The sequence below is a fragment of the Rhea pennata genome, chromosome 1 (genome assembly GCF_028389875.1).
Source record: "Rhea pennata isolate bPtePen1 chromosome 1, bPtePen1.pri, whole genome shotgun sequence".
Classification (NCBI taxonomy): domain Eukaryota; kingdom Metazoa; phylum Chordata; class Aves; order Rheiformes; family Rheidae; genus Rhea; species Rhea pennata.
This window is the reverse complement of record NC_084663.1, coordinates 88778062-88804688: the sequence shown is the minus strand read 5'-3', so window position 1 is coordinate 88804688 and position 26627 is coordinate 88778062. Positions and strand designations below refer to the sequence as shown.

General features: G+C 39.4%; 1 protein-coding gene across 3 annotated transcripts in view; it reads right to left on the bottom strand.

Moving 5' to 3' along the window:
* The window catches only part of GSK3B (glycogen synthase kinase 3 beta), a 156925-nt gene that overhangs the window by 96649 nt on the left and 33649 nt on the right, over positions 1-26627 (bottom strand). For all 3 annotated transcript variants that reach the window (XM_062595146.1, XM_062595129.1, XM_062595138.1), the window contains exon 2: positions 1195-1388. In XM_062595146.1, coding sequence (XP_062451130.1) covers positions 1195-1388 — 194 coding nt within the window. The remainder of the gene's footprint in view (positions 1-1194; positions 1389-26627) is intronic.

Here is a 26627-nt window from a genome sequence, read left to right as displayed (position 1 = left end):
TTCAAGGCCTAAGGAAAAGCTAAACACGAGTTTCCTCAAAACACTTTAGAAGAACGATCTTGGTACCAAAACAGGATATAAATTCCAGCTATCATCAGTAAAGCTAACTGTGCATGAAGTATTACTGAAAAAAAAAAATGAAAAAACGGTAAAAATGTCATCTACTAGCCTTCAGATACATTTCTGCAACTAACAATAGGTATCAAATCACAAATGAGAGTTCTGAATTGGCAACTTTATACATGCTTTGATTTTCTATTTCTAAGCTCTAAAGTTTCCATGTCAGGACCATGCGAACAAGACTACTGGTGGCACCTTCTCTACCTATTGTCCTCACACTTCTGTGCAGAAGCTCTGGCCTCCAGATGCTACTCTAATCCCATGCTTTTGATTTTAGATGCTAAAACCAATAGCTTTGTCACCATCCACAGCTTGCGCAAGTTTATCTGCGGGCCACTTGACCACAAAGGAAAGCAATGAAACCCTTTATGTTCTCCTGGCACAAGACATAATAGCAGTGATTAGCTTACTGGTGATCCTTAACTTTGTTTCAAATATCATCCAGATATAAGTGTAATTTTTTGGAAGGCTGCTTGTTATTTAGAAAAAAAAGATTCACTAATCCAGTAAAGCTGCCAGAATAGATACAGTTATAAATCATGGCACCAAGGGAAGTAACTCTCCTTCAGCCCAAACTGTCCTGGGCTCACTATTTGTTACCTTCTCGCTTGGCCTGGGGCCTTTCTGATTTACTCAAAAGCAGCCTTCTACTTTGTAGATACAACAATCAAGAAAAAAGCCCAAAAGCTCTGTACCTACCAGAAACTTAATAAATAACAACTGGAGAAGAATCTATGGTAGAATAAAGTAAGTTTAAGAAAAGCTTTTCCTTTGATCCCCATTTCATTGTTTCAGGAATCTAGTCTGGGACCAGGAACAGCACCACAGCATCAAACCAGGACTTTTAGCTTCCTGTTTTGCAGTAATCCAAATAAACATAACAGCAGTGACTCACTGATTTTCAAGTTAAACTAAATCCACTTATCACAAACCATCTGTTTAATCTTTGGTCTTGAAAGTTTCGCTTGCATTTCTGTGCTCCAAAGCAAATAATTAAGAAAAAAGTTTGCCATCAAAGAAATGGAAAATGAGATAACATTCATGAAGAGTATTATAAGTTGTACACAGTCTCACCTTAAATCTTTTATCCTGCAGGACTTTCTTAATGGCCACAAGCTCTCCTGAATCACAGAGTTTGGCTTGATATACAACACCAAAAGATCCATTTCCAATCACCTTGGTGTCTGTGTAGCTAACTTCTTGTGGTCGGTCTGGACCTTGTCCAGGAGTTGCCACTACTGTAGTCACTTTGCTGCCATCTTTGTCTCCTGGGAATCAAAAGATAAGGAGATAATCAGAACACATCCATAAGCAGGACCACCAATCAACAAGACTAAAACAGAAGAGAGAAAAGCAAAAATTTAAATCAGCACATATAGTTCAATATAATAGAGGAAAAAAGCCTCAAAACACAAATAAAACATTGAGCATATTTTTTAATGAAATATATTTAGTAGAGACAAATTTTCATTTAGATCACTGTAATAAAAACATTCCCTTTTCCAGAGGCAAACAGCTCAGTCTTCAGAATATGATGTGTGGCCAAGATAAAGAGTACTAATTTTTATATCTGATTAACGTAAGTGGCATTAAATATAATGTTGTTTATATTATCAAAATCAAACATCAAACCATTTCCTCATATTCTCCTCTAATTGAAGCCACTAAACTGCCAGCACAGCCTGCAGATCAGTCCTCCTTCCTTTATAGGCATACAACAGCATTGACAAAGCTTGCTACAAACCCGCCTGCACATAAAGCTTCAACGTGCCCACATTTGGAAGTAAAAGCTGTGTCAAGGCTGGCTATGGGCACCTGCCGGGAAACCCAGGCTTTGTGTCACAGGGCACCATCCCGCTCCCAGCTGATTCAGAGCCTGCTGGAGCGCAGCCCATTTCTGCTCTTTCTTCCCCACCTGAGCTTCCTTGTAAAGGGAGGCACTGATGGCAAGAAGGGAGCACGAGGACGACAACGCACACTTTGCTCACATCTTGACGTGAACGAGAGCAGATAGGGGCGCGCACTTGAGATCCAAGACACCGACAGACCCCACACAGTGCACGTAGGTGCAGACAGACTGTGGACCAACTTCAGCTGCCAGGAGCCAGCCACACGTTCACTCGTACTGGTGCAACCACCTCCCCATAGAAAGGCAAAGCCACCACTGCCTACTGTGAGCACCACTGTTATCACCAGTGGTGCTTCTGCTGGTTCAAAGTCTGAGTTTGTTCATAATAAGACAATTCCAGGTTTTAGACATTTTGCAAGCACATGCTGGGCATTTACAGTCCTTCAGTTATGATGGTTCCGGTTAGAGAATCAAAAGGGGCTGCAAAAAACCCCTCAGCAGTAACTCGGTGTTCCACAACAATCATTCTCCAACTGCACATAACCTGCACTCAAGAGACATCCGTCCCCTCTGTTTATTATTAAGCTTCCTTCCACACTGACCCCGGGGAGTCCCTTCCAGTACACCATTACTCATGCCCTCACAACAATTTTTCTAATACATAACTCAAATCACCTTCACTGCAGTTCAGGCAAATCACTCCTTGTTTTACTTCCAGAAAGCAAGGAAAATAGCTTAGTTTCTTCTCCCCTTCCTCTCAAATATGCAAAGGACTGTTGCAAAGGAAGCTACCACACTGAAGATGCTATTTCTTTTTAGGGATCTGCCCCTTTGCAGTTAAGATCTCTCAGATACAGTACCCAAAAACAAGACACTGCAGACAAAATTTACTTCTGCTCTGCCCAGAAACCTGGTGACTTTTTGTCTCTGACTTGCACCATATTTGTTTGCACATCCCAGCATAACATTTGCAGGTATTGCAACGCTACAATCTGGTCAACTTATGTTCAGTTTGTGAACCCATACGCAGTTCTGCAAAACTGCTGCCTGGCCAATCATCTTCCACTTTCTACCCACACACCTGGTTATTCTTATCAAAACCTAATATTCAATATTTGCCCCAAGTGAACTACAGCCAACAGTACTTAACACTACTCTGCCAGCTTGTAACATTCTTCACAACACTTGGAGTCACCACAGCAGGAAACGCATTTCATGTTGGAATACAGAGTATCCCTAAGAAATCACTGAAAAATAGTGAAGCCTGTGAGACTGTTGAAAGACTTTGCATAACCCCATTAAATATACCAACCTAACTTTACCTTGAACCACTTAAGAGTTGCACTTAAACAAAATCACCAACGAACCGTGCATCCCCTTCTAGGGCTTTTAAGTAGACTGCTGCTTTCCTAGGCTACTCATGAGAACATTAGTTTGAACATTGAAAAGTCAAGATATACTCATATACTACTACTCCTGCATCCGTAAGGACAGAAAAGTAGGTTGATTTGACATGATTTGCTCTTGAAAAACCCACATTAACTCATTAACTCATCTCTTAAATTAGCTTTTAAGTCCTTAACAGTTCGCTTTCATGCATCCAACTACTCCATGAAACAAACAATTTTTAAATAAAGCACATTACTGCAAATGGTGCCAATTATCTGGCAAGCAACACACAGCAGATACATCCCTTCCCCAAAACATTTCTAGGGAGAGAAGCAGATTTACAGATTTTAAGAGAGAAAAAGAAAAGAGAAAAAACAAAGAAAGGAAAAGAAGATCAGTTCCTGCTCAGAGACAGAGAGAGGGAAGAATGAAGGGAAACAGAATAAAGCCGCGTAGAAAATTTGCCTTCCCGTTATGGTAAGTAAAAGTGGAAAGAAGCAAGGAAGAGGAAAAAACATAAAATCCTTTTTTGGTGAACAAGTTGAAAGCGTAATTGTGATGACACTCTCTACTTCATTTGTCTGGCTATTCTATGATTAGCTTTCCAACTCACTGTATATAAATAGGTGGCAACCGTTTTACTGCAACAATCTTTGTCATTTAAAAGGTAACCACCCTACGTGTACGTGTACATGTACATGTGTGCTTTTTGGCTACAAGGCCAGAGTACTGAGATTACTGTAAATCAGGTACTCCCCTCACTCCCTCAGAATAACTACTTAAGTCTTAGAGGTAGAAGAAAACTCATTTCTGGCAATGTTGCTTGAGATTTGAAGCACTTGGTATCAAGAAACCTGCTCAAAGAACACTGTCGAGAGCCAGAAGCCGCTGAGGGATCTCTTCTACCACAAAAGCAAACCCTGAATTTCTGGCCACCGCAGGAGGCTCCTTCCAGCAGGGCACTACAGCAGGCTCCGCGGCCAATTTCTCCACAGTTCAGAGAGGCCCGGATGGGAGCCCAGTCAACTTTTCACTGTTTCCTTGAATCCTTGGAAAAACAACTCCTAAATGTGTTAAAATCTATAGTGCTTAGAAATAGAGGCACCGACACTTCAAAGTTAGCTAAACCAAGAATTACTTTGATTCTCTATCAGATTGTTACAGATCACAAGTATCCCACGTTTCTCCCTTCTCCTGCTTTGAACGAACAACACTTCTGTAGAGCTATCCACAAAAGTCACCATAAGGACTCCAAAATGCCAAACTCCAAGCCTGTATTCCACTATCGAGCAGCTGAAACTGAAGGACTGTAGGGGTAGAAAGTCACTTTGCACCTTTTACAGTTTTGAATTTGGACAACAAAGCATCCCACTACACATTACAAACAATACATATTTGTATCCAATCCAGAGGCTATTCAGCCCCTTTCTGCCACTCACTGCTTCATTTACATGCAGGTACTGTTCATAAATCCCTTAATAGAGCTATCTCAGTTTTTAATGTTTGGACAGCAAGAGTTGACTTGCCAGCTGAACAATGTAGAAATGAACGAAATTAAATAGCTCTGAAAAAAAATACTGGTTTTGGTTTCAGCATGATGAGAACTAGTCAAAAGGAAACACCCTTTTCCAGCGATCTGCACTACCTTCCAGACTCCGAAGAACAGCAAAGACCAAGAAGCGTCACACCTCAAGCAGGCCCTTGACAAGCCAGAACAGTTTTCATTCCATCTGCTTTACCTCTGCCTTGGTTTCAAAGCGCCAGACTTGCTGGCCCCACTGGAGAGACGGGCATTGTCAAGCTCACAATGCTTGTAACACCTCCGATTGTAAAACGTCTACAACAGAACTAAAACATTAAACTGAAGAACTAAGGAAGGAAGGAAGGACCAAAAACCAAAATATTAAACAGCTTTCAAAGCACAGCTCACATCAGAACAGTCACTCCTATTTGTCCGGTAGAAGCTGACTTCTGGTGCTGACTGCAATATGACCTAGCTTTACTGTAACAAAAAAGCAAACTCATGTGACTGTACAGCCGTCATCTAGGCAAACAGCCTTATTAACATCCACGACAGAAGCACGGAAAATAAACAGCTATCACATTATAATGCCCTTGTATTTGCGCTTGGTACATTTCATCCAGCTCCCTCAAAGCATTTCCCTATGTCCATTTAATATCAGTGAAGCAGTATTTGCAGGTGCTCCTGAAGAAGAGGTTATTTCAGAAGTCAGATGTGCTCCTGAAACAAAATCCAGACATCCTAATTCCCAAATGCTCTGATCTTCCCAGCTCACTTCCCATCTTGCAGCATGTGACTACTACAAGGGACAAATCACTCGCATGAGGTAAAGTTAGTGGTCTGAAAGTGGAGAATACTGATCGCTTTCCAGGAAGAAAGAACATATGCCATTTACAAGAGCATAGTTCATTAGAACACTCGTGTAAGCTCTAACTCAATTTTCCAGTATGTTTGTAAAATTTTAGCATGGCTCATGTCCGCATTTTATCCAATGCCTATGATCACCTACCCTTTCAAGCTCAGTATTAATTCCATTTCATGCACTCAAAAAAAAGCTGGATATATTCAATTGCATGCTCTGTTATAAAGCTCATCAAATGATTAAACAAAAATTAAATTGCATCAATGTTACTCAATGAAAGATTCTTACAGTTGGGAAGAGATGCTTCCAGGGAAGAAAAAAAAAAAATCTGGTAACGTTTACCCAGGTGAGGCAGTAGGTTTTACTACCAGACAAGTATTTCCTCACAGAAACATCACACCTGCTGCAGATTCCTACTGCTAGCTCTGAGCAAGCCCTTCTACAAATATACTGCACGTATGCTCTTTGTTAGTGCCTAAATGTAGCTGTCAGTCAATAAAATTCACTTTAGCCTGAAGACACGATGAAAGACTTCCTCAGCAATTGATCTGAACTCCCCTCATACATACTAATGAATGGTCTTGGAGAAAGTCCAAAATTATGTCTGTCCTACATCCCTCCCAGCTGTTCAGTTCCTGACTAAGCAGTATGAATGCACATTAATGCACACATACTCAGAGGTCTATGATTCTTTACTTCTTTCAACTGCATATGAACTCTCTTCCTCCTTCCTCCTCTTATTTATGTTTTGAAGAGAAGAAACAAAGAATTAATAGGATGTTTAGAGCTGCTTTCTTCCTACTTCAAATGTAACCTCATAAGCCTTTGTACTGTCTACAAATTCCTCCATTTGTTCTTTCTTTTGACTGTACCCAAGTCCTCTTGTATCCCTCCTTCAATTGCTATACTCCTCTTTTGCTGGCATGCACACACAAACAGCTTCCACTAAATATTAATTAGGTTGTTTAAAGTCTTATAAGAAAAATCTCACAGGACTACAACACGCTTTCTAGAGTGTCTGAAGTCATGTAGGTGTCTGCCTCCACTTAATTCAAAAGTCCTCTTTGATCCATTTTAATTCTCCGTGCTACTTCCCAATTAATGTGTGGCATCATATAAGTCAATACTGACCACTTCTCCCCTTCCCAAGTCCAAATCTTCTCTGTACTTTCATCTTAATTTGCTGGATGCTCAACAAGACACTTCCCTTGAAACCTTACACTGCTGGCTCTAGCCTCTGCCAATTGAAATAGGTTACAACCAGCAGCTGTCACAACTATCTATAGAAAAAATGAGTGACCAAAAGGAGACGAAGTCTATCAAAACTGCATTTTTTCAGTTATCGATAATCTAAAAGGTCAAAAGATCCAAATACTTTGTGAAACAAGTATCTTAATAGCATACAAAAAGTTATCTGCCAGCATTTGATGCAGATCATCAGACAACATTATGAAACACACCACTTGGCTGCTTAGGCATCTGGGCTTGGTAAGGAAAATGAGAAGGAGGTTTGATGTCATCACCTGCTGGAATAATCTCCAATGAGAGCAACGCATGAAATATGCTGTCAGCAGCAGAAATAACATTTCCAAATCACAGATTTCTAACCACCTTCCAACATACAATAAAGGCAATTTTGTGGCACTTCATTGATTTTTATGACATCACGATTATATTCTGCATATAGTTCGTTTAATGTTCATACTGCTTATGCATATAAGTTTGAAATGGTAACATGCATACGTAGTACTTTTTTTAAAATGGCTAATTTCACAAAAGGCCAGTAATTACAAGCCAATACAGGGAAGAACGTACAAAAATTGTACTTATGGACTGTTTTACTAGACATCTCCCCTTCTTCATCAGCAAACTGCATGAATGTTACCTAGTTGGATTCAGAGTAAAAAACAGAAATAAGTGTACAAGGATAGAAACAGAAACTCTGGGAATCAAAGCCAAAAGTCTAACAAAATACAATGACTTTTTTTTTTTTTTTTAATTTACACCAAACAAAAGGAATCCTTGGAATTTCAAAAATAACTCAGGTCAAAGCTCAAACAAAAATCTTAAGTGTGTCAATCATCAATCCACAGAAGACAGAAGTATTCAATAAATATATATGCTGGTTTTGGCACAGGAAGTGTCATCTGACTTCTTGACTGTAACTGAATACTGTAATAAAGAGCAGCCATCAGACGTTACTTAAGATCAGAAGAATCTCACAATCTGTATCCAAGGATTTTTAGAAGAGCTAGCTAAGAAGTCCAAGTAGTGAGGATGTTTTTTAATAAGTATCAGAACTCACAGATTTTTCAAAGATGAATGGGATAACTCAGGTAATTATGATTCTACAAGTTTAAGGACAACCTCAAATTAAATACCATGCTAGCTACTGTAATAATTAACACAAACAGCAATGTGGTTTATAGAGTCTATATGGTCTGGCTCGACACTTCTGAAGAAATTAGAGGCTCATTTGGAAAAAAAGAAAAAAAAACAACATTGATGCAAAAGCACTATGACTTCTGTAAGGCTTCTGACTTAACACATCCTGAATTAAGGAAGGAACAAGTATACAGAACGAAAGACAATTAATAATCAAATTAGAATTCACCAGCCTGTTACTTTCAACATAACTGTGATTTAAGAACAACAGGAGGCTCCACTGACATTAATTCTTGGCCCTGCACTCTTTATTGCTTCTAACAGCAATCTGAAAGAGAAGCAATGAAGTTGTAAGAAACAAGATTGGGAGAGCTATATACAGTGGAGAAAACGAAAAAACAGGTGGCCTCCCCCTCATGGAGCTAGGCACAAGGCAAACGGAGGGATCTAGGAACCAAGACAATAAGCCATGCCATCAAACCAACTAATTCCACCCAAAGAAGCATCAATTCTGACTTGAAATGCATCCTGACAGTCAGGGGAACAGACAGGAATGCCAAAATTATACTGCTGCTAAGAGCTAAAGCAATCTGCGGACATATAGGCAAGGGAACATTAGTCCTCCCCCACTACTTGGCATCCATGTGACAGCTACTGGAATAGCATGCTCATTTCTGGTATCTAAAATTCAGACGTGATAATTCAAAACACTAGAGAGATTCAGAAAGAAACCACAGACATTATAAAAAAAGTCAGAAAATACATTACTTTGAGTGAGACTAAGAGTTCAATCCATTTAAGTCTACAACAGAGCTGGATGATGGCTTGATTATATCTAAAAACTACCCATTTAGGGAACAGAATATCAGAGAGGGCTCTGATCTTTAGGTAAAGATATTGCACATAATGACTAGAAATAGAAATTGCCCAAGTTTGGGACAGATTTGAGTGGGGGAGTCTAGCAATGAGGCAAATGTTTTTGAAAAATTCTGAAAGTTGTGATTTCTGCAAAATGGATTTTTATTTTAGACTGCAATCTTTTCTAAAGCATACAAAGCTTAACCACCACTATTAGACTTGAAATAAGAAGGCCCGCACTAGATGAACACAATGATCTCTGGGTCTTAAGGTCAGAGAGGTTCAATATTTACATAAACCAGCTCTTTCTACACAGCAGTAATGCAATGGTATCATAGCACAATACTGAATATGCCGCTTTCCGCAACCACCAAAATCTTCATCCAATTTAAACAAAAACAGAATAAGGTGATAAGTGATGCAAAAGTGAAACATTTTTTCACTGGTTTTATTGGTAATGATCAAGTTATAGCTGTGACTAATCATAATGTGACAATTCACTTCTATTCAATACAGAGACAAATCATCAGGATGAATTTCAGCAGCAATGCCATGTCACTCAATGACCACTAAAGCAAAAGGTTTTTAAAATACTTGGTCCTGAATTCAAAGGTTCCTTTGCCTCTGTCCAGAAACACAGGAAGTGAGGGGGAAAAAAAGCAAATATTCATTCCACATGCACCAAACGTTGGTAATGCTTTTAGATATCAATCAATTTCAAAACATTGAAGGTGGCAAAAGCTGCAGCCTAAAAGAACTGTTAGAACTGTTGCTTCCTCTCCTTCCAACCTTACTGATTCTATGATTTTCTTCAATTTCTAATACAAATTCAAAGAACTAAGTGTTAAGAATATGTAGGAGACATCTGAAAACTGGAGAACTAAGAAGTAAAGTTGCCAGTATCATAAAATAGACTGCACCACCACTGTAAAACGAGCAGTAATAGCTGAGAAATCAAACAACTTTATTATGAAAGTGAAGTAGTATGCAAGTCAAACGACCTTTGCGCTCATGCTTTTTTTGATGTCATATGTCACAGGAAACAGAACGAGAAACTGAACAGACTTTCCAGAAACTGTGACAGGTAATGACCTGCCTCATATCCCTATATCTGATGTAAAGTACGTATAAAGTAAGATCAAGAAGCAGGGACAACTTGGTCGTATTATTGGTCTGTTGGTAAAAATCTAACATTCACCTAAAGGAACAGCATCGAGATATACTGCTTCTCAGTTCAGTCATTCCAAATGTCACTGAAGTTTAAGTCTCTCATTAGAGGAGGTAATAGAATTTTTGGAGGAGCCATACAGTTTCCTTAAAGCTTAGTATTGAGATCGCAATAAAAAATGAACAAGATACTCAGGTCTAGGAATATTCACGTGATAGGCTTGTTAAACAGTCATTCAAGGGTCATGTTAAGCTGTAAGGCATTTACTTTCCACAGGCGTTTAGATCTTAACCCAAGCAGTAAAGGCAAATACAACAGAGCATTCACAATGCAGGTGTGCTAGTCTTCCCCACCATCAACTTTACTTGGAACAATTTCTCAAAAAACAAACACCACAAGAGGGGAAAGGAAGGAAAGGACTCTGACAGCTTCCTCAGATATCTATCAATTTTGGCCATCAGGTGACCTTTTCTGGATCCAACTGTGGCAGAACAGATCGTAACAACCGGCTGCTTAAATTGGCCACCAAAGACCAACAGGTTAACAGGTTACCAGTTCACTGACTTATGAACCAACCAGCTGAATTCAAAAGGGATGTTCACTTGCAATGTTGGAAGAAAAAATGCATTTCACTAAAGCCTTCCTTCCTACCACTGCATAAGCTGGTGCCCACACCTTTCTGAGACACATCTAAGGCTTGGGTTAACATTCTCTCTCAGTAACACGGGTTACTTGGAGTAGTCTCTTGGGAGAGACTGTCAAATTTAAGACATCCTGGTATTTCTGTCATGGCATGGCAAACACAGGACTCCACAGTAAGTTTCTAAGCAGAGAAAGAAAAAAAAAAAAAAAAAAAAAAACACCCAACAACCAACTTTGCCAAGCTGCAAAGCTGCAGTTAACACAGGAGTTGGGAGAGAAAAAAAAATGTCCTATTACCTTAGGAAGCAACATTAGAAGAAAATCTTTTGCTACCTACACAAAACATCCAGCTGAATGCTTATATTTAAATTTCTGCTTTGGAAAAGGTACATACAATTAAGTTAATCTAAACACTGGCTGCTGCTGGCATTTCATAAGCGGTCTCGTACTTGATAACGACTTATTTTTAGTAGGTACTCTTGCTGTTCTCTTCTCTCCACATACACCTCCCCATACACTCCTCAAAAGCTACCTGGCTTTACAGATCAAGCGTAGGTAAGGTGATTCCATGGATTATGAAGTAAGTATTGATGTGATTGTAACAGCATTCATTTTTGTAATCACAGGTAAGTCATTCCTGCCCTAAACAGCTTATAGGTTGTTACAGTCAGAACAAGGAAGCGTGGGAGTAAGAGCAACAGCATGACAACACTCTTTTAGCATGAGCTTATGACTATATAGCCCCCTTGCTATACAGCTTTCTTAATTGCTAGCTGAGAAATTCAGACTCAGCCCAAGAAGTATATAGCTCTAGGATTTCTTATCTGAAGTCTCCTTTAGCTGTTGCTCCCTCTTATATCATCAGGGAACACGATTTAGCAAATATTTGTCAAAGACAACTATAGCAACTCAGCTGATGCACAATACCTTATGAAACCCCTATAACTGAGCCATGACAGCAGACCAGAGAACCCCAAGCTACAAATAGATCCTATTTACCCACTTGTTTGTGTCATTCGGTAGCTGGCCCTTAACAAGTCTATCAGCACCTTCTAGCAATGTCAATACAGAAAATCCATCACCGGACACCTACTAACGCACTCACTTTCAGAGGACTGTCAGAGACTCCACAACCTTTTTCTCCAGAACTAACAACTGATAAATAGCACACATCTGGAAACTCCTACAGCATTTACAATCATGCCATTTAAATACCTGGGATGAGCTATAAACCTTTACACAAAAGTAGTTTCTAATAAACCACTTAATTAAAAGACCTTTACATGCTGTAGGCTGCCCTGGCTCAGCTTTAATCGCATATATTACAGCTTTTGAATCCAACTAAAATGCTTGTAAGTCACCTAGCCAAATACTTCTCTGATCCCCGAGAACAGCGATCATCAGTGTTTCTTCATTTTTATCATCTCTTTGCATCCATTAAGAGGTTTCTATTGTATAAGTCTGTACAGCTGAGCAAAACCCACAGAACAGCAGTCTGCAATAGCTGCAAGTTACCATGACTCTCCCTACTACACACTTGCATAAATTAAGAACATCTTAATACGTTTTAGGGGGAGTCTCTGTTATTCTCTTGGTATTTAAATAATAAAGCTTGCAATCATGCTTGTTACAGCAGTGCTTAAGTATGAACCATCAATAGGACCCCCCTGTGCTAGGCACAGTACAGGGAGTAAGAGACAGCTCCTGCCCTGTAGTGCCCCAGTCTAGCCTAAAGAGTAGCCAGCCAGCCGCAGGCTGAGGCGGCAGATCCCTGAGAGAGGAAAGGACATAATGGGCAGTTGTTCCAGGCAAGTGCCACAGTTATTTCAGAAGAAAGGAAAGGAGAAAGGAAAAAAAAAAAACTTAAAGGAAACAGGCTAAAAAAAGAAGAAAAAAGTGAAGGTAAGGAAGAGCAAAGAAGAAAAAAATAAGACAAAACAAAGAAAAGCAGGATCATCATCAGAACCATACTAAAAAGAGCAAAAGTAGAGAGAAGCAGGAACACAGATTCAAAGAGAGAGAAGATCCTGGAGCAAGACTGCTTCATCAGCATAGGGCAGCAAGCCGTCAAACCAAAGGAGCTCTCCAAGTGTGTGAAGCACTTGCATTCACTGCTACTGCAGGCAGCCCGGCCAGAGCCTGTGGGCACTCCTCCCTGGTCTCTGCAACTGCTGCCAGACATTGGAGTTGTGGGAGAAGGAGCAGGGCAAAGCATGCCCTTCCACAGCTGCAGCAATCTCTTCGGCAGGATCCCACTTCTTACGCAGCTGTGGTATCTCCCACAGCATTCAATCTTTGTTGCAAACACTGCAACCCAGGACTTTCAACTTTTGTGTTAAAAAGCAATTTCTATATTTATTGATAAAGTAGATAGCCTTGAAAACTCAGCCACAAGGAGAAGCAGCATCTCCTCGAATCTGCAGAGAGGAGAAGACCAAACCTATCTCCCCTTTTCCAGTAGGAGGCCAGAGGTTCAAATCTATAAAATGTCCTCCTCAAATGTCTAGAGTTCTTCTGCTTTATGATGTCTCTATTTTGCTACTGCCAAGTACCACACAGTTTGTTTTCTGCCCTGCTAGAACCTCATATGCTTTCTTTCTCTCCAACTTTACTGAAGTAGGACAGCATTACAGTACATACTTGTCATGTTGTTTCTCAGAATTGGAGAACCAGAGTTCAAACTATAGAGAGAATAAAGAGTCTGCACGAAAGCACAGCAAGAAACAAAGATTGCTCAGAGTCTGATGTTGCAGCCAAGATCCAGAGAGACAGACAGATGAAGCTAGGTATCAAATGAAAGCCTTTCATAACTATCTTAACACTGGAAGAGGAGGAGTAAGAAAATGGCCATCAGCTCAGAATCACCATCTGCCTCATGTGGGAAGTACAGTGGGAAAAAAAAAAAAGAGAGAGAGAGAGAGAGAGAGAGAGAGAGAATCAAGAAGTGAAGTGTGCAGGTGAACAAATAGCTAGTTTGTATGTTAAACTGTGACTTGTAGCTGTATGCTATTCTATAGGTCAAAGGGACACTAGAGTAATTTCTGTAGAAACCAAATTCAAGTTGTCCAGCATCGTCCAGCTCATGCTGCAGAATGCTGTTCAGCTATAAGAGACTATGCAACCTTAGAGGCAAACAGTCACCAGTCCTTTAGATTACACCATAGAACAGCACAGAACAGCACAAAACAAGTCAGTTTAGGCTAAGGATGGATTTGAATTTAAGGATAACATTTTCTCAGTTAACACTGAGAAACTCTAGGCATACAATCAACATAATGCAGGTATTCTCCATAGCAGGAATAGCTATCTTAGTGAAAAAGGTCTTACTACAGATGATGTAGCATTTTAGAAACTAGATATCTAAGCTTTTTATTATTTTTTTTTTTTTAGAAAAAGTAATAAAAATAGTGGTACAAGAGGGAGTAAGAGAACTAAATGCTGGACAGGGTTTCCAAAAATCTATGTTGATTAGGGAAACTGCAGCTCATTTGAACATTATACATAATCTGATCAAAGTATGGGCTACCGCCAGAAGAAATGGTCATATTTCCCACCTTCATGCTTCTCCCATAGTAGATCTGGCCATCTTATAGCCTCAGGTTGAGTCAGGTTAGCTTACTGATCTGACAAAGGAACACATCTCCAAAATAAAACAAGTCTCAAAACAGTTAAGTCAAGCCAACTCATCTTGAGGATATGCAGTGGTTAGATCTGACATGGAGAGGAATGGAGAGCAAGACTGTTCCTCCTTGGCTATACTTCCAGATAAATCACATCAACTATAACATGAAACCACACCTTTGACTCAAGCCACCATAGTGCTGCAGCTTGGAAAAGAAACTGCCCTCAGAAAGATTGTCCTGGCCGTCTCATTCCTTCTTTTACACCACACACTACTTTGTGTTAGTTTTAGATCTCAAAAACCAGATTTTTGACAGATAAAACTCCCTGTTCTAGTTCACCTCACAGCAATATTAGTGTTAAGGCTGGCACAGGAAAGGGATGAAAGTGGACATTAAGGACTGAACCATCCTTCTTCATGATGGCCTGCATTATCAGTGAGGCTGAAGTAACCATGAAACTGCAGGCTTGAGCTAACCCAGTTACAGAAGCTGGGTGCCTACATTGCTTCCTCAAAGTGAAATGCAAGCTCAAACAGCTGAATAATTCTTGAAATACGGCATAAAGGAGTTGCGTTTTACCAGTACAGACATATTCTGGACAGCAACTATGTAGCCTTAAAATGCATACCTCAACTAATAAAAAGGGTTATTTTTTCCTGCAGCTTCCTAAATCCATTAATGAATTCAATTTTTCTGCTCTTAAACAATGCATCTACTTCAGCAAAGTAGATCCCAGTTTAAGGATGGCAATATAATTCAAACTGCACAACATGCTTCCAAATATTTTATTGCAATATACAGATTTTACTAAAACCCTATACAGCAGGAATCAGTTTTCTCTACAAGTAGAAAAAGAATATATATCACATCATGAGGATGGGCTCACACATCTAGAGACCGAATTCCCTTCTACCAACACACAAGGCAATATATTAAGGCTTTTAATGACAACGTCTACACAATGGCTGAAGTTTCCAAAACTGTTCATGCAACAGTTGATGCAACCGTTTATTGAGGAAGACTGCTAGAGTTTGAAAACCTAAAACAGACATCTGGAAGTAGGGAGAAGAGAGCAGTATTGTTTTACCAAAATCTCCTCTGTAAAAGTTCTGCAGCATAGCTTTTGCCCATTCTCTGGGCCAGAGATTCCAGGCCAGAGAAAAACAAGTGTCACTTCTGAAAACCTTAAAAAACAGAAGACAAGTGGTATCAGGTAGAAAATAAGCCTAGAAATTCGAGGCACCAAATTTTGAGAAATTATACAGGCCTGTCTGCAATAGTTACATACTTACCCAGAAGTGACATACATTACGAGCATCTAAAGTGTTGCTGTGCCGAATCTGTATGAAACTACCTGAGGCCTTCCTGCCAGCAGCACACGTTTTCCTGATTAGAAGCTTGATTCTCTTTCAAGGAAGAGTAAAGAAACTTTGAGGGGTCATCACTGCTTGTTCTTCCTTTTCTTCTTATATACATGCCTCATTCTAGGAATCTTAAGCAAGAAAAAACAAGCATTATGACGCCAAGATTCCAGGGTACATGCAGAAGATATCCATTCTAGAAGGAGATAATGGAGCCTATTTCTTCATTGCTGTTCACAGGGGAGAATGACAATGCTTCACCTTGCTACAGGTAAGGAGGTTGCTTTCAACAAGTGCAAGCCCTATCCCATTTAAGAGGAGGGCAAAGACAGAGATGCTGTCTCATGTTCTTCTGCAGACCACAGTTTATTTACCTAGCTCAGCTGAGAGCAAATAACAAACAAGTAAAGCACTTTGAAGGATACATTTCCTTTATTAGGAAGGTTCAGATAGCAAAGAGCCACAGCACAGCTTCACCTATTCCATTTTCTCTGTCTCTTACAGCAGCCAATGGTAAGTGCTTAAGGAAGAATATAAAGCAGGACAAACTCATAGTACCAACTGAACTCTGAATACTGTCCCAGCCCCCAGCTACATGTCTTGAACTTCCCAAACCAGAGGCAGTAGCTCTGAATTTTTCTTTGCAACTTTGCACACCCAGCCCAAGATCTGAAGCTATGATGTGCACAACCCATCAGCCAGTTTTGTAAAGGTCTAAGTAGTGACAGTCCTCACACTGACATGCTTTAGAGATATCTGCTGGAAAGATGAAATTTTATCTAAACATCGTCAGTAGCAAGTAGTGATAGACCTGTTCAGAAGGTTCAGGAAAGCAAAGGCATGAGCATACTAGGAGACTAGAAGGCATCAAGCATCCTTCATTACACAGAACTAGTCTTCAGTGTATTCAGAAAGCCAGCTCTCACTTTAGGGTTAGATAGGAACAACAGCATTTAAAACTGGCAGACACCTTCAAAAAAAGACTGAATAAAGTAAGACGAAAAATCTTGTATGAGTTATGTATGATAAAAATCAAGTAGTGTTCCTCTTAGAAAGTTAAGGAGAAAGTAATTCTCACTAAAACAAGATCGAAATGAAGTATACAGAATATGCTCAGATGCCTGCATTTTGGGAAGAAGGAAGTAAAGGCTTGAACAGTTCTTTTCCACAGTAGCAGGCAGTCATGCATAAACCCACACTGAGGTAAGACTGAGTGAGAAACTACAGTCTGGCACTGTGGCTAAGACAATGAATTGCAAACTCCTAAGCTTACATAGAAAAATTTCAGTGAAGCCAAACAGAGACTCATCATCTCTAAAAGTTTGGGGAGGGGGCACCCGGAAAAGTACTCCTGTGTTTCAGTTTAGATACAGACTTATTCCAAAACAGACATTTTCCTTAATAAGAACATTATTCTGAATAGAAAGCTTTTTCTCTAGAAAAGCTCTTATATTTTTCTCTAATATAAGGAGACATCTAATATTTCACTTTAGATACTTGATAAATTGAACAGGACTGCAATTCAGCACGCAAATAAATAGCTCTTTTCCAAGTATCTCCTTTTAAGTAGTGAAATGCAATTGAATTTAAACACACTTCTGGAATTACTAATAATTTTTTGAGATTTGTTCACTCTGTAAACTCACATGAAAACACAACACACTTTTTAGTCCAATTGTAGCCCTTTGAATTTGCCAGATCTATAGAGTCTGAAAGTTGATGTTGCAGATGCATACTACTAAAAATAACATATGGTGGCTGAAGATGCCCGCATCACAAATGAAGGAACAGAGAAAAGGCTTTGGACATTTTTATACATATTACTCATCACCAGAGGGGGTAAAGTGTGGGTTCATCAAAATTAGATGGTTGGGAAACATTCATATCTTAAGTCAAGCTCATCTCCTTGCCAATGCCAAAGATTATGGCAATACTAAAATTATACAAAGGCAGGTCTTTTAATTTAATGATTGATCCTCATCTATCCCAATGATGCATCATCACCTCTTTTTACCTCTAGTTCATTTGCCACAGCAGCAGAATTATTCCCCAGAAAGTCAGTTTTAAATGATCACTTAGACAGAATCATAGTTATATAGTATGAATACAGATTGGTTAATTCCATAATTCTAAGCACTTTAGAATGCCCCTTCATCACTAAAGAATCTAAGCATGAAATTATGCCTCAAGAGTGGAAACCCAAGGCATTTTATTATAGCATAAGAAATAGTAGCCTAAGGAGAGAGAACCTTCAGTCATTTCAGGGGCTGGGGCCTTAAAGACTTAGACACAGCAAGCTGCTTATACAACAATCAAAATAGCACCCGCAAATTAACTGTGTGGCCATTTCTTAAAACCTCAAAGTCAATTACTTTCTTGATATATTAAGATAGAAATACCCGTGGCTGAGATAAGAATATACTCTCCTCTCTGATTAGTGTTTGCAAACTGACTGTAAACCAAGTGTCTAGCTCTTCACACTAATCTAAGAAACATCGCTAGTAGAACATCTACCAGAACTACAGTTTGAAATTAGGAGATTTTCATACAATTAGAAAAAAAGAAAAGAAAAAAGGCATCCTGTGAAGACTACTTTGCCATCTTTAAACATTAGAAATAAATTAAGTATGTACTGGGTTTCAATAGGTGTAAATTACTCCTTTCGATTTCAAAACTCATCCTCCTACCATTTGCCCTTTCAGATAGGGAAATCAGAGAAGCAACACAGCTGTGACAGATCAATGCAACATCATCTGCAAAATACACTCAATTTAAGAGAGGAATCCATAGCCACATTTAACACAAAACACTAACCCAGGCAATCCATCTTTCAAAAAGCACCTTGCAGCATTGCGTCACGTCCTAAATCTGTCTGATTGTGAGAGAAATAAAGCAGTTAAGATTTCTTCCTTTACAACAAGAATCGTTTAGTACACAGATGCTCATCGCTTGTAAGCTTCCAACAGCCAAGCTGAGCTCCAGGGTTCCGCGAACGTCACTACCATCTCCAGTATGGCGGATCTGCTTCAGCACTAAAACATCCCTTGCAAGCATGGAGTGACAAGCTGGCAGAATGTGTGCTTGTGAAGTGAAATATATTCTCTGCTGCCTGTTATTTCAGTTTTTAACATCCACAGGGACAACATGAACATAACAAGTCATTTTGAGCATATACACAATCTATCTTCTACACTTCCTATCAGGGCAAGATAGCAACTCACTGTCACAAACAAGCTTTCCAGAAGAATAAAATAATGTTACAGGAACTGAATAATCTATCATTATACCCTACTGCAACAAATCAGCATTTTTTTAACTGTTTATTCCATGTTTGCACCTTAAACAATGATAAGGTACCTGAAAAGGCAGTACTGAGCTTCATGAAAGCTGCATAACTATCTACTGCTGCTGTCACAGCAACCACAGTTGCAAATCAGATTTTTTGTAGGAAAAAATGCTACATGGTTAGGGCTCCTAACTTACTCATTCCACATAGAGTTGATTGTGCAGTTGCATGTTGCTTTTCTCTGGTAGCAAAGTCAGATTAAGAAGTCTCCCACACACCCCAGCAGCTTGTTCCTGTGCCTACTACCATAATTCATCACTTACTAAATCATGCTGATGAAACTGTTTGTGTGGTTATGCTATAAACATCAATGAAGTAATCTGGGAAAGAAACCAAGCTATATTTTTTTTTATTAAAAACAAAAAAACCACTACACGCTTTCAAGTCTGGATCATCTGACTGATTTGGTTCACAGCACAGCTGAAGAAATGAGTGCAGAGGACTGAAAAGATCAGGGTCAAGCATGAAAATGGACCCATCTTTGCCATGAGATAAACTAATGTAAAATTCCACTTAAAAGACAAAAGAAAACACAGAGAGGAATGAGAGGCTCGTCACCTAAAAGGTAGGAAATTGCCATTATACAGAATAGAGGTACCTTTAAACCAGGTCCTAGGAACAGATTAGGGTTTTTTTCCCCACTCCTCTTAAAAAAAAAAAAAAAAAAAAAAAAAAAAAAAAAAAGAAAAAAAAGAAAAAGAAAAAAAAGTAATATTAGCTTAATAGAACTTTAAATCGTTCACGCAGTTGTATGTAGCCATGTGCCTAATATGCTATACAAAGTAGTAGTGTATAGAAATCAAGTTGCCCTAGGAATGGAGGAAAGGTCCATTAAAAGTTGGCTAGAGACTAGGAAGTAACGGGCAAGACTTAATAGCCAACTTTTCAGTAAGCAGCAGAGTCAGTAATGGAGTTGCCCAGGGAGTGCTGCTGCGACTTATTTTATTCAGTATCTCCAGTGACCTGGAGAGAAGAGCAGAGTGAAACTATTCAAGCCTGCAGATAAAACATAGCTCTTTCAGGTAAGCCAAGTGCAATGCTAATGACTACAAAGGACCTCACAAAACTGAACCAATAGGCAAAACTGGCAGATAAGCTTCAGAGTAGACAGATATAATGCAACACATACAGGAAAAAATAATGTAAACTGTGCTTACATGATGCTGAATTTGCAACTGGCAGTTACAATTCAAAAAAGCAATCTTGGAGTAATTATTGACAGTCCACTGAAATTAGTGGCAAATGTTGCACATAGAGCCAAAAGTGTTATCTAGATGTTGGACACTGACAGGAAGGAATTGAGAAAAAGGCATCTATAGAAATATCTGCTGCTACAGAAAGACTCAGTACACCAAGGTCGTAAGTCCTGGGATAGGGAGACCAGAACTGCGCACACAGAGGACAGCAGATTGCAGAAAGGTACAGAATAGCGCAACTAAAGAATCAAAGAGATGGAGCAGTGGTCTTCTGAGGAGAGACTGAGAAGGCTAGGACTTCAGTTTGGATGCAAGATGATGGGAGTAGAGAGGAATATGATCAAGGTTTACAAAACATGAAGACAGTGGGTAAGAAACTTTTTCAGCAAATCCCAAGCTACTAGAAGCAGGAAGCAGTAAAAGCTAACAACCCATTGGTTTAAGACGGAGTACTTCTTCCCATTTTCTTCTTTATTTTTAAAATAGAACAGACAAAGAGCTTTTGGAATCTGTTACCTCAGGATCATGAACAAATACAAAAGGGAACTAAAAGAGTATGAGGAAAGTGGACCACAAAGTGGCCGTGCTCACAGGTTCTCCCCAAAAAGCCGTCTCCCATTGCCACTGTGGGAAAGTGACTACATGAGCTACTGACCTGACTCAGTAGAGTATTTCCTATCTTCTTAATTAAACTGGGAAGAGAAATAGCTCAAATGGATTTAACATCGGGAAAACTACTGAAAATATAAATAAAATACTTGATTTTCATTAAACTCTTGTAAGAGTTTTTAAACTTTTTAAATTCTTTTCTGTGAGTTTTTAAACTTATAAAACTTTAACTTCAGAAGAGGAGAGGATAGGTGCTAAGCTAGACATGGTGAGGTGCTTGACTTCTGGGATGTAGGAAAGTGAGCAAGAAAAAGAGAAGTTTAGCTATCTTAATTACACATTACTCCAGGCACTTAGAGGCAGAGAAGGCTTGCTTCCAGCACAGCTGCACACCTCTGTGCCAAGGGACTCATCTCAGAGAGCTTCTACATCAGTAAAGGCAGCACAGGTTAGAAGTGGGTTGACTTCTCACAGCTGCATTACCAAAAGTAGTTAGCGTTCCCTAATGCCACCACAAGGGAATTTCAGAGTGTAAAATAAGCCTTTAAAAGGCAACACCTATGAAGGCCCATCCTCTCCAGGCAAACCTTGAAAGGGAGATAGGAAACTGAACCTGAAACTACTGAGTCACTGCCCAGTATCTCAGCCACAGAAGTTTCTTCAAAAAGAGACAAGCCACAGTCAAGCTACTGCATACTGGTACTTTCAAAAGCTAGAAAGTACAGGAATCTCGCTGGTGCTTCTTCTCTCAAGAAAGCAGGGTAGTAGAGAGGCTCTCATAACTTCTGCTGCTGAACAGCTTCACAGCTGCTTTCTGACCCAGTCGTCCTGAGTACTCAAGACTCAGGTGGCTTATCTCCTTCAAAAGTTTTCCCCAAAGCAACTACTTGCTCTGTTATACTGCTTTCTGCTCCTACCATAGGGGATGGCAGCAGAGAAGCAGGCAGGCTCTGCAAGCACCAGGGCTCACAATCCCAGGCAACAAGAAATGTGCTGTATTATTGTGTCCTCCATAGCTGAGAGGGCACAGTGGTCTTTAGACCTGTCTCCAGGGCTGGACCAGTATAAGGCCAACAATCCTGGGGAATACACCTTAACACTGCTTTGTTTTCTTGTTCCTTGTCATGTGGTCTAGAAGCAGCCTTCAGCACTACATGAGACAGTGGCAGAAGACCTGCAAGACAGGCCAAAAATCGGCAACCTCTTCTTACCTTGAGACAGAGGCTGCACAGAAGCCTCTTATCCCATTTCTCAGTCCAAATCACAGCCTCGGAAGACACGAAAGGGTTCAGAAACACCAGGCTGAGCCAAGGCCTGGCAATGCACACAGACCCTGAACTGATCTCTGACATGCCTACTCCAATTAGCCATGTTGGAGGTTAAAAGAGCAGTCCACTGAGGACCATGGGATCAATTTAACACATGCCTCAGGTTGGTGCCTCAAGATCCCCTGCACTTGCTGATGCCTTCCAGGGTCTGAAGGGCCATGGGGGAACCAAAACAGCCACTGACAAAATCCTGTGGCAAGACTGCGTGCCTTCCCCCTCCATCTGCTGGCTGGCAGAAAAGGGCAAAGGCAACAATTAAGAGGAGCACTAAGAATCTATTTGGGGCTTTTCTGCATTTTCGGATCTTGATGAAAGAAACTAACCCATTTAAAGATCATCAAAAAGAAGAACCCAGTCTGAAATCTAAAACATTACATACATCCTGCGAAAGCGCTATGATCACAAAGAATAGGCTCAGTGTGCTTATATACAGTGGTATGGGATCAATCATGTAAATAGTGTTAATCACCTCAGCATTACAAAAGCATTAAAAAGGCAAACAGCTTCATTCTTAAAGGAATTCAGTTATCATTTTAAACATTTAAGAACACATCCACCCAGCTTACAAAGAGCAGGTAAAAGCAATAAGCATTGCTTTATTAACAAATTAACAGTGAATTTAAGCAGCATAATTTTGTGTTAGTAAGAGTTTCTGTGCATATAATTACACTACCTTATCTTAAGAGCCAACACTTCTCAATTATTTCACTTCACATAAATAAGACATACTTTCTTCATTTCTAGGGTCAGCTTGACTTTCTTATTCGTGATTTTTTTTCAATTTGAGTAAAGGCTAAGCAAAGACGCTTCAAAGCATAGGATACTTCAGATAGCACTTAGTGTATATTAATTTTAAGTGACCGCTTAGTGTATCACTTTCATATTCTCATACTCCAACACTGCTACAAAGTTTAGATTGTAAGTTTCAAAAAAGTATTTCAAATCCAAATCTAAGAATTTAAACAGTATTAAGAATCTTAGAGACCATGATAACTTTCCTAATTCTTTAATAAGGATGCTTGTGGAATTATGTTGCGGAAGAAAATATTTATAAAATTTATATAATAATTATATATATATAAAACAGTATACTGTTGCACCAAAGCCAAAGTTGCATGCATTTAATGACTACAGTTTGAAACTATACCACTGATCACAAAAGATGATGACATGGAAAATCATGCATTTTTATTTGCCCTACGGGTTTTGTAGTTCTTCAGATTCACAGGCTGTTTAAAAACTGTTGATGGAGAAGCATTAATTGTAATGTTAAAACCAAGGTTTTCACAGCTTTTGCTTGTCTTTTTTTTTTTTTTTTTTAAGGTACATAGCCTAGTATTACATTAGCACAGGACTGTACGTATACTAACCCTAAGTGTTTATGTGTTACCTATTCACTATGTTTTCTACAAGTTTACTCTTAAAATGTAAGCTGTTTCCTGATGATAACCTTCACAATCAATACAGTACTAAAGACACTGAATACTATCCCAGAGACCACCCTACATCTTATGCTGCTGATCACAGATTTATGCTCATTTCATTTAGGTATGACCACATATCCTCAAACAGTTTAATAGCTTAACCTTTCTGATTAATCTCCAATACTTAAGCCAAGCTTTTTTTTCTAGCAAATTGAGATAGAGTAACAAATAAAAAATATTACAGTCTAAAGGAAATAGTAGCTTGCCCTATTATATATATGGCCTCAACCTTGTTTTTCCAGTTATTTGACAGTCAACACAAAGCAGTAAGTATTTCTGAAGTATCTTCCAGTTTTACCTACTCAGCTTCAGGAACTTGGGAAGATGGGAAGAAGGTTGTTGTTTCAGTTATATTGCAGCCTTTGGAACCCTTCTTTCAGGGAAATTTGCCATAGTATTTAGTAAATTTGTGAAACAGGAGATTTGGGGCCTTTATAAAGAAAAAATCAAGGTAGCAGAAATAGGAAGGAAAATATAGAGCTATTTAATCATTGTGCTGGGCAGACACAAAAGAATAGCAAAGAAGCCAAGAATTAACACAAGCTCCAAGTTTTTGTCACTTAACTAATATGGCTAAAGATAAACAGAAGTGATAAAAACCCATCAAGTTTAGTAAGGCTGAGACTATGAGCCATGTGTTTATAATTGTTACTGTCAATACTCTTTCTAAACAGTCTACTTTTGGAGACACTTGATCATACAACAAACTCAGCTCTCCTTAAGCAAGCCACAGTTCTAATCTTAGGTCGAAACAGGAACCCTGGAGAATATAAAGGAGCACAACCTTAAAGACAAAGGCTGCCTTCTCCTGCCTCAAGTTAGGGGGGGCTGCTCGATTCTAAGCAACACCATTTGGGACTAGCTGACAATTATACAGTCAGGTATAACAGGCAGTTTTTATTTGTTTCAATGCCAAAATACAGCAAACTAAAGCTCAGTACCTTTTGGTTTACCTTGAGGGCAAGCAAAAGTTTAAATACCTATGAAACTGCATTGTTTTCACTTCACAAACATGTCAGAACCATGGAACTTAAACTAAAAATCAATAAAATAACTAACTTTTCAAGTATACTTCCACAGCATTTCAGACCAATTACTTCCATCTGCAGAAAACCTATTTAAACTCATTCCACTGCAGCTCTTCCCTAATTTGTATTCCCATATCCAGCCGATCTGTTTATTTCAGCTCCTTTCTCATCCTGTTTCCTCCTTACCCAAGGCTCAGAATTCCATTAAGACCCTCTACGTTGCACCTTTCAACTGCCCCAAGTTAAATGAATACCTCTCATCACATTCTGCAGTCCCTTCTAGCTTACCTCCAGAGGTCAATGATGAAGCTGAACTTGGGTACAAATCCTCGCTGTCCAGCCACAGCAAAATTGCTGGCCTACCTACCGCTTATCAAGAAGCTGGGAAAGCACTAACCACAGCTCCTGCACATAGGTGGGCAACCAGCGGAGTCCTCTTCCTAGCAGTTACTTCACGTCTCCTCCACCTTACTGCAAAGGAATCAAGCAATTCCAGATCGCCCATCGCGAAGCCTTTTCCTATGTACTGGCTGGAGGGGACACAAAGCACTCCTTTCAGGCTTTAAATTCTCCTATAAGCTAAAAGCAGGGAGGGAGAGGAGAAAATCGGACTCCAAACTGCAGAGCGCTACAGAAGAACAATAAAGAGGCATCTAATAGCTCTCAAGCAGGGACAGCCCCAGGAGACTGAGCAGCCTCTGATAGTAACAACGGCCTTGCTTACACCCCACCCTGCTTGCAGCTCAGCCTGCAGCACACACACAAGCTGCTACATAAAGCTCATTATTAGCCCTCCATTACATTTGAATTGGAGTTGACTCACTTAAAAGCACTGGACTTAATTTTAGCCTCTGGTCACCAGAAAAAGTGTTTCAAACCCCTGAAGGCAAACAGCTAGAGCCTGCCAGCCCACAACCCATTTGTACCAGGGAGACTGGTGTCTTCTCAGAACAGCAGGTACCTCCACATACCGGTCACTCTCACTTTGCTATTCGCATGTGTTTACTGCTCAAGAGGCCCCCTTTTCTGAAGAAGTTCTCTTCCTTTAGAGATTGCACAAGTGCTCATCAAGTTTCCAGAATCCATAGGATACTTAAAACTTCTAAGCCAAGTTTATGGATGCAGCAATTAGAGCAGATTTCAAACAGCTGTTTTGATTGCCTTCAGCATATATGCTTCTTGAGATGAAGCAACAGTAAGCAGCAAGTAAAATGTTTTTCTCCACATGAGAAACAGACTGAAAGCAACTCTAAACATTTCTTTGTACTTACTCTTCTGTGGCTAAATACATTATCTATCATCTTCTCCCAAAGGGAATCCTAAATTCTAGAATTAGTTACCTAAACTACTGTTACGCTCAGGTATTTGATGTTATACACATGGCTGTTTAAAATGTCTTTATAGTACAGATGAACTTTTAGGAAAAAAAAAAAGAAAAAAAAAGGAGTGGCTCAAATATCACCTTGTCATTTCATAACGGGAGATCTCCTTTTTACTAATCATAGCATTCCACATTAAAGTGCATATGAGCATGCATTTTATACACCTAAGAACATCAGAAGAATATATAAGAAATATTTTTTAATGACTTAGGAAAAAGTAGAGATTAGCACAATGTGAGGGCATAGCTCTAACTCAAGACCAAGTGGTCCAAGGATCTTAGTAAAATTTAACTGATTTCATCCAGTAAATTTTATGTAAGCAGTATTAAGAAACAGCATAATCGCACACTGATGTACTCAACTTTCTAGTCACCCAAAAAAACAACACTACTACTTAAAAAATAGAAACCTGAATTTCTATACTTGCCTCTAAATTAGGATAGCTTTGCACTTTAGTTGGATCCCCACATCTTCA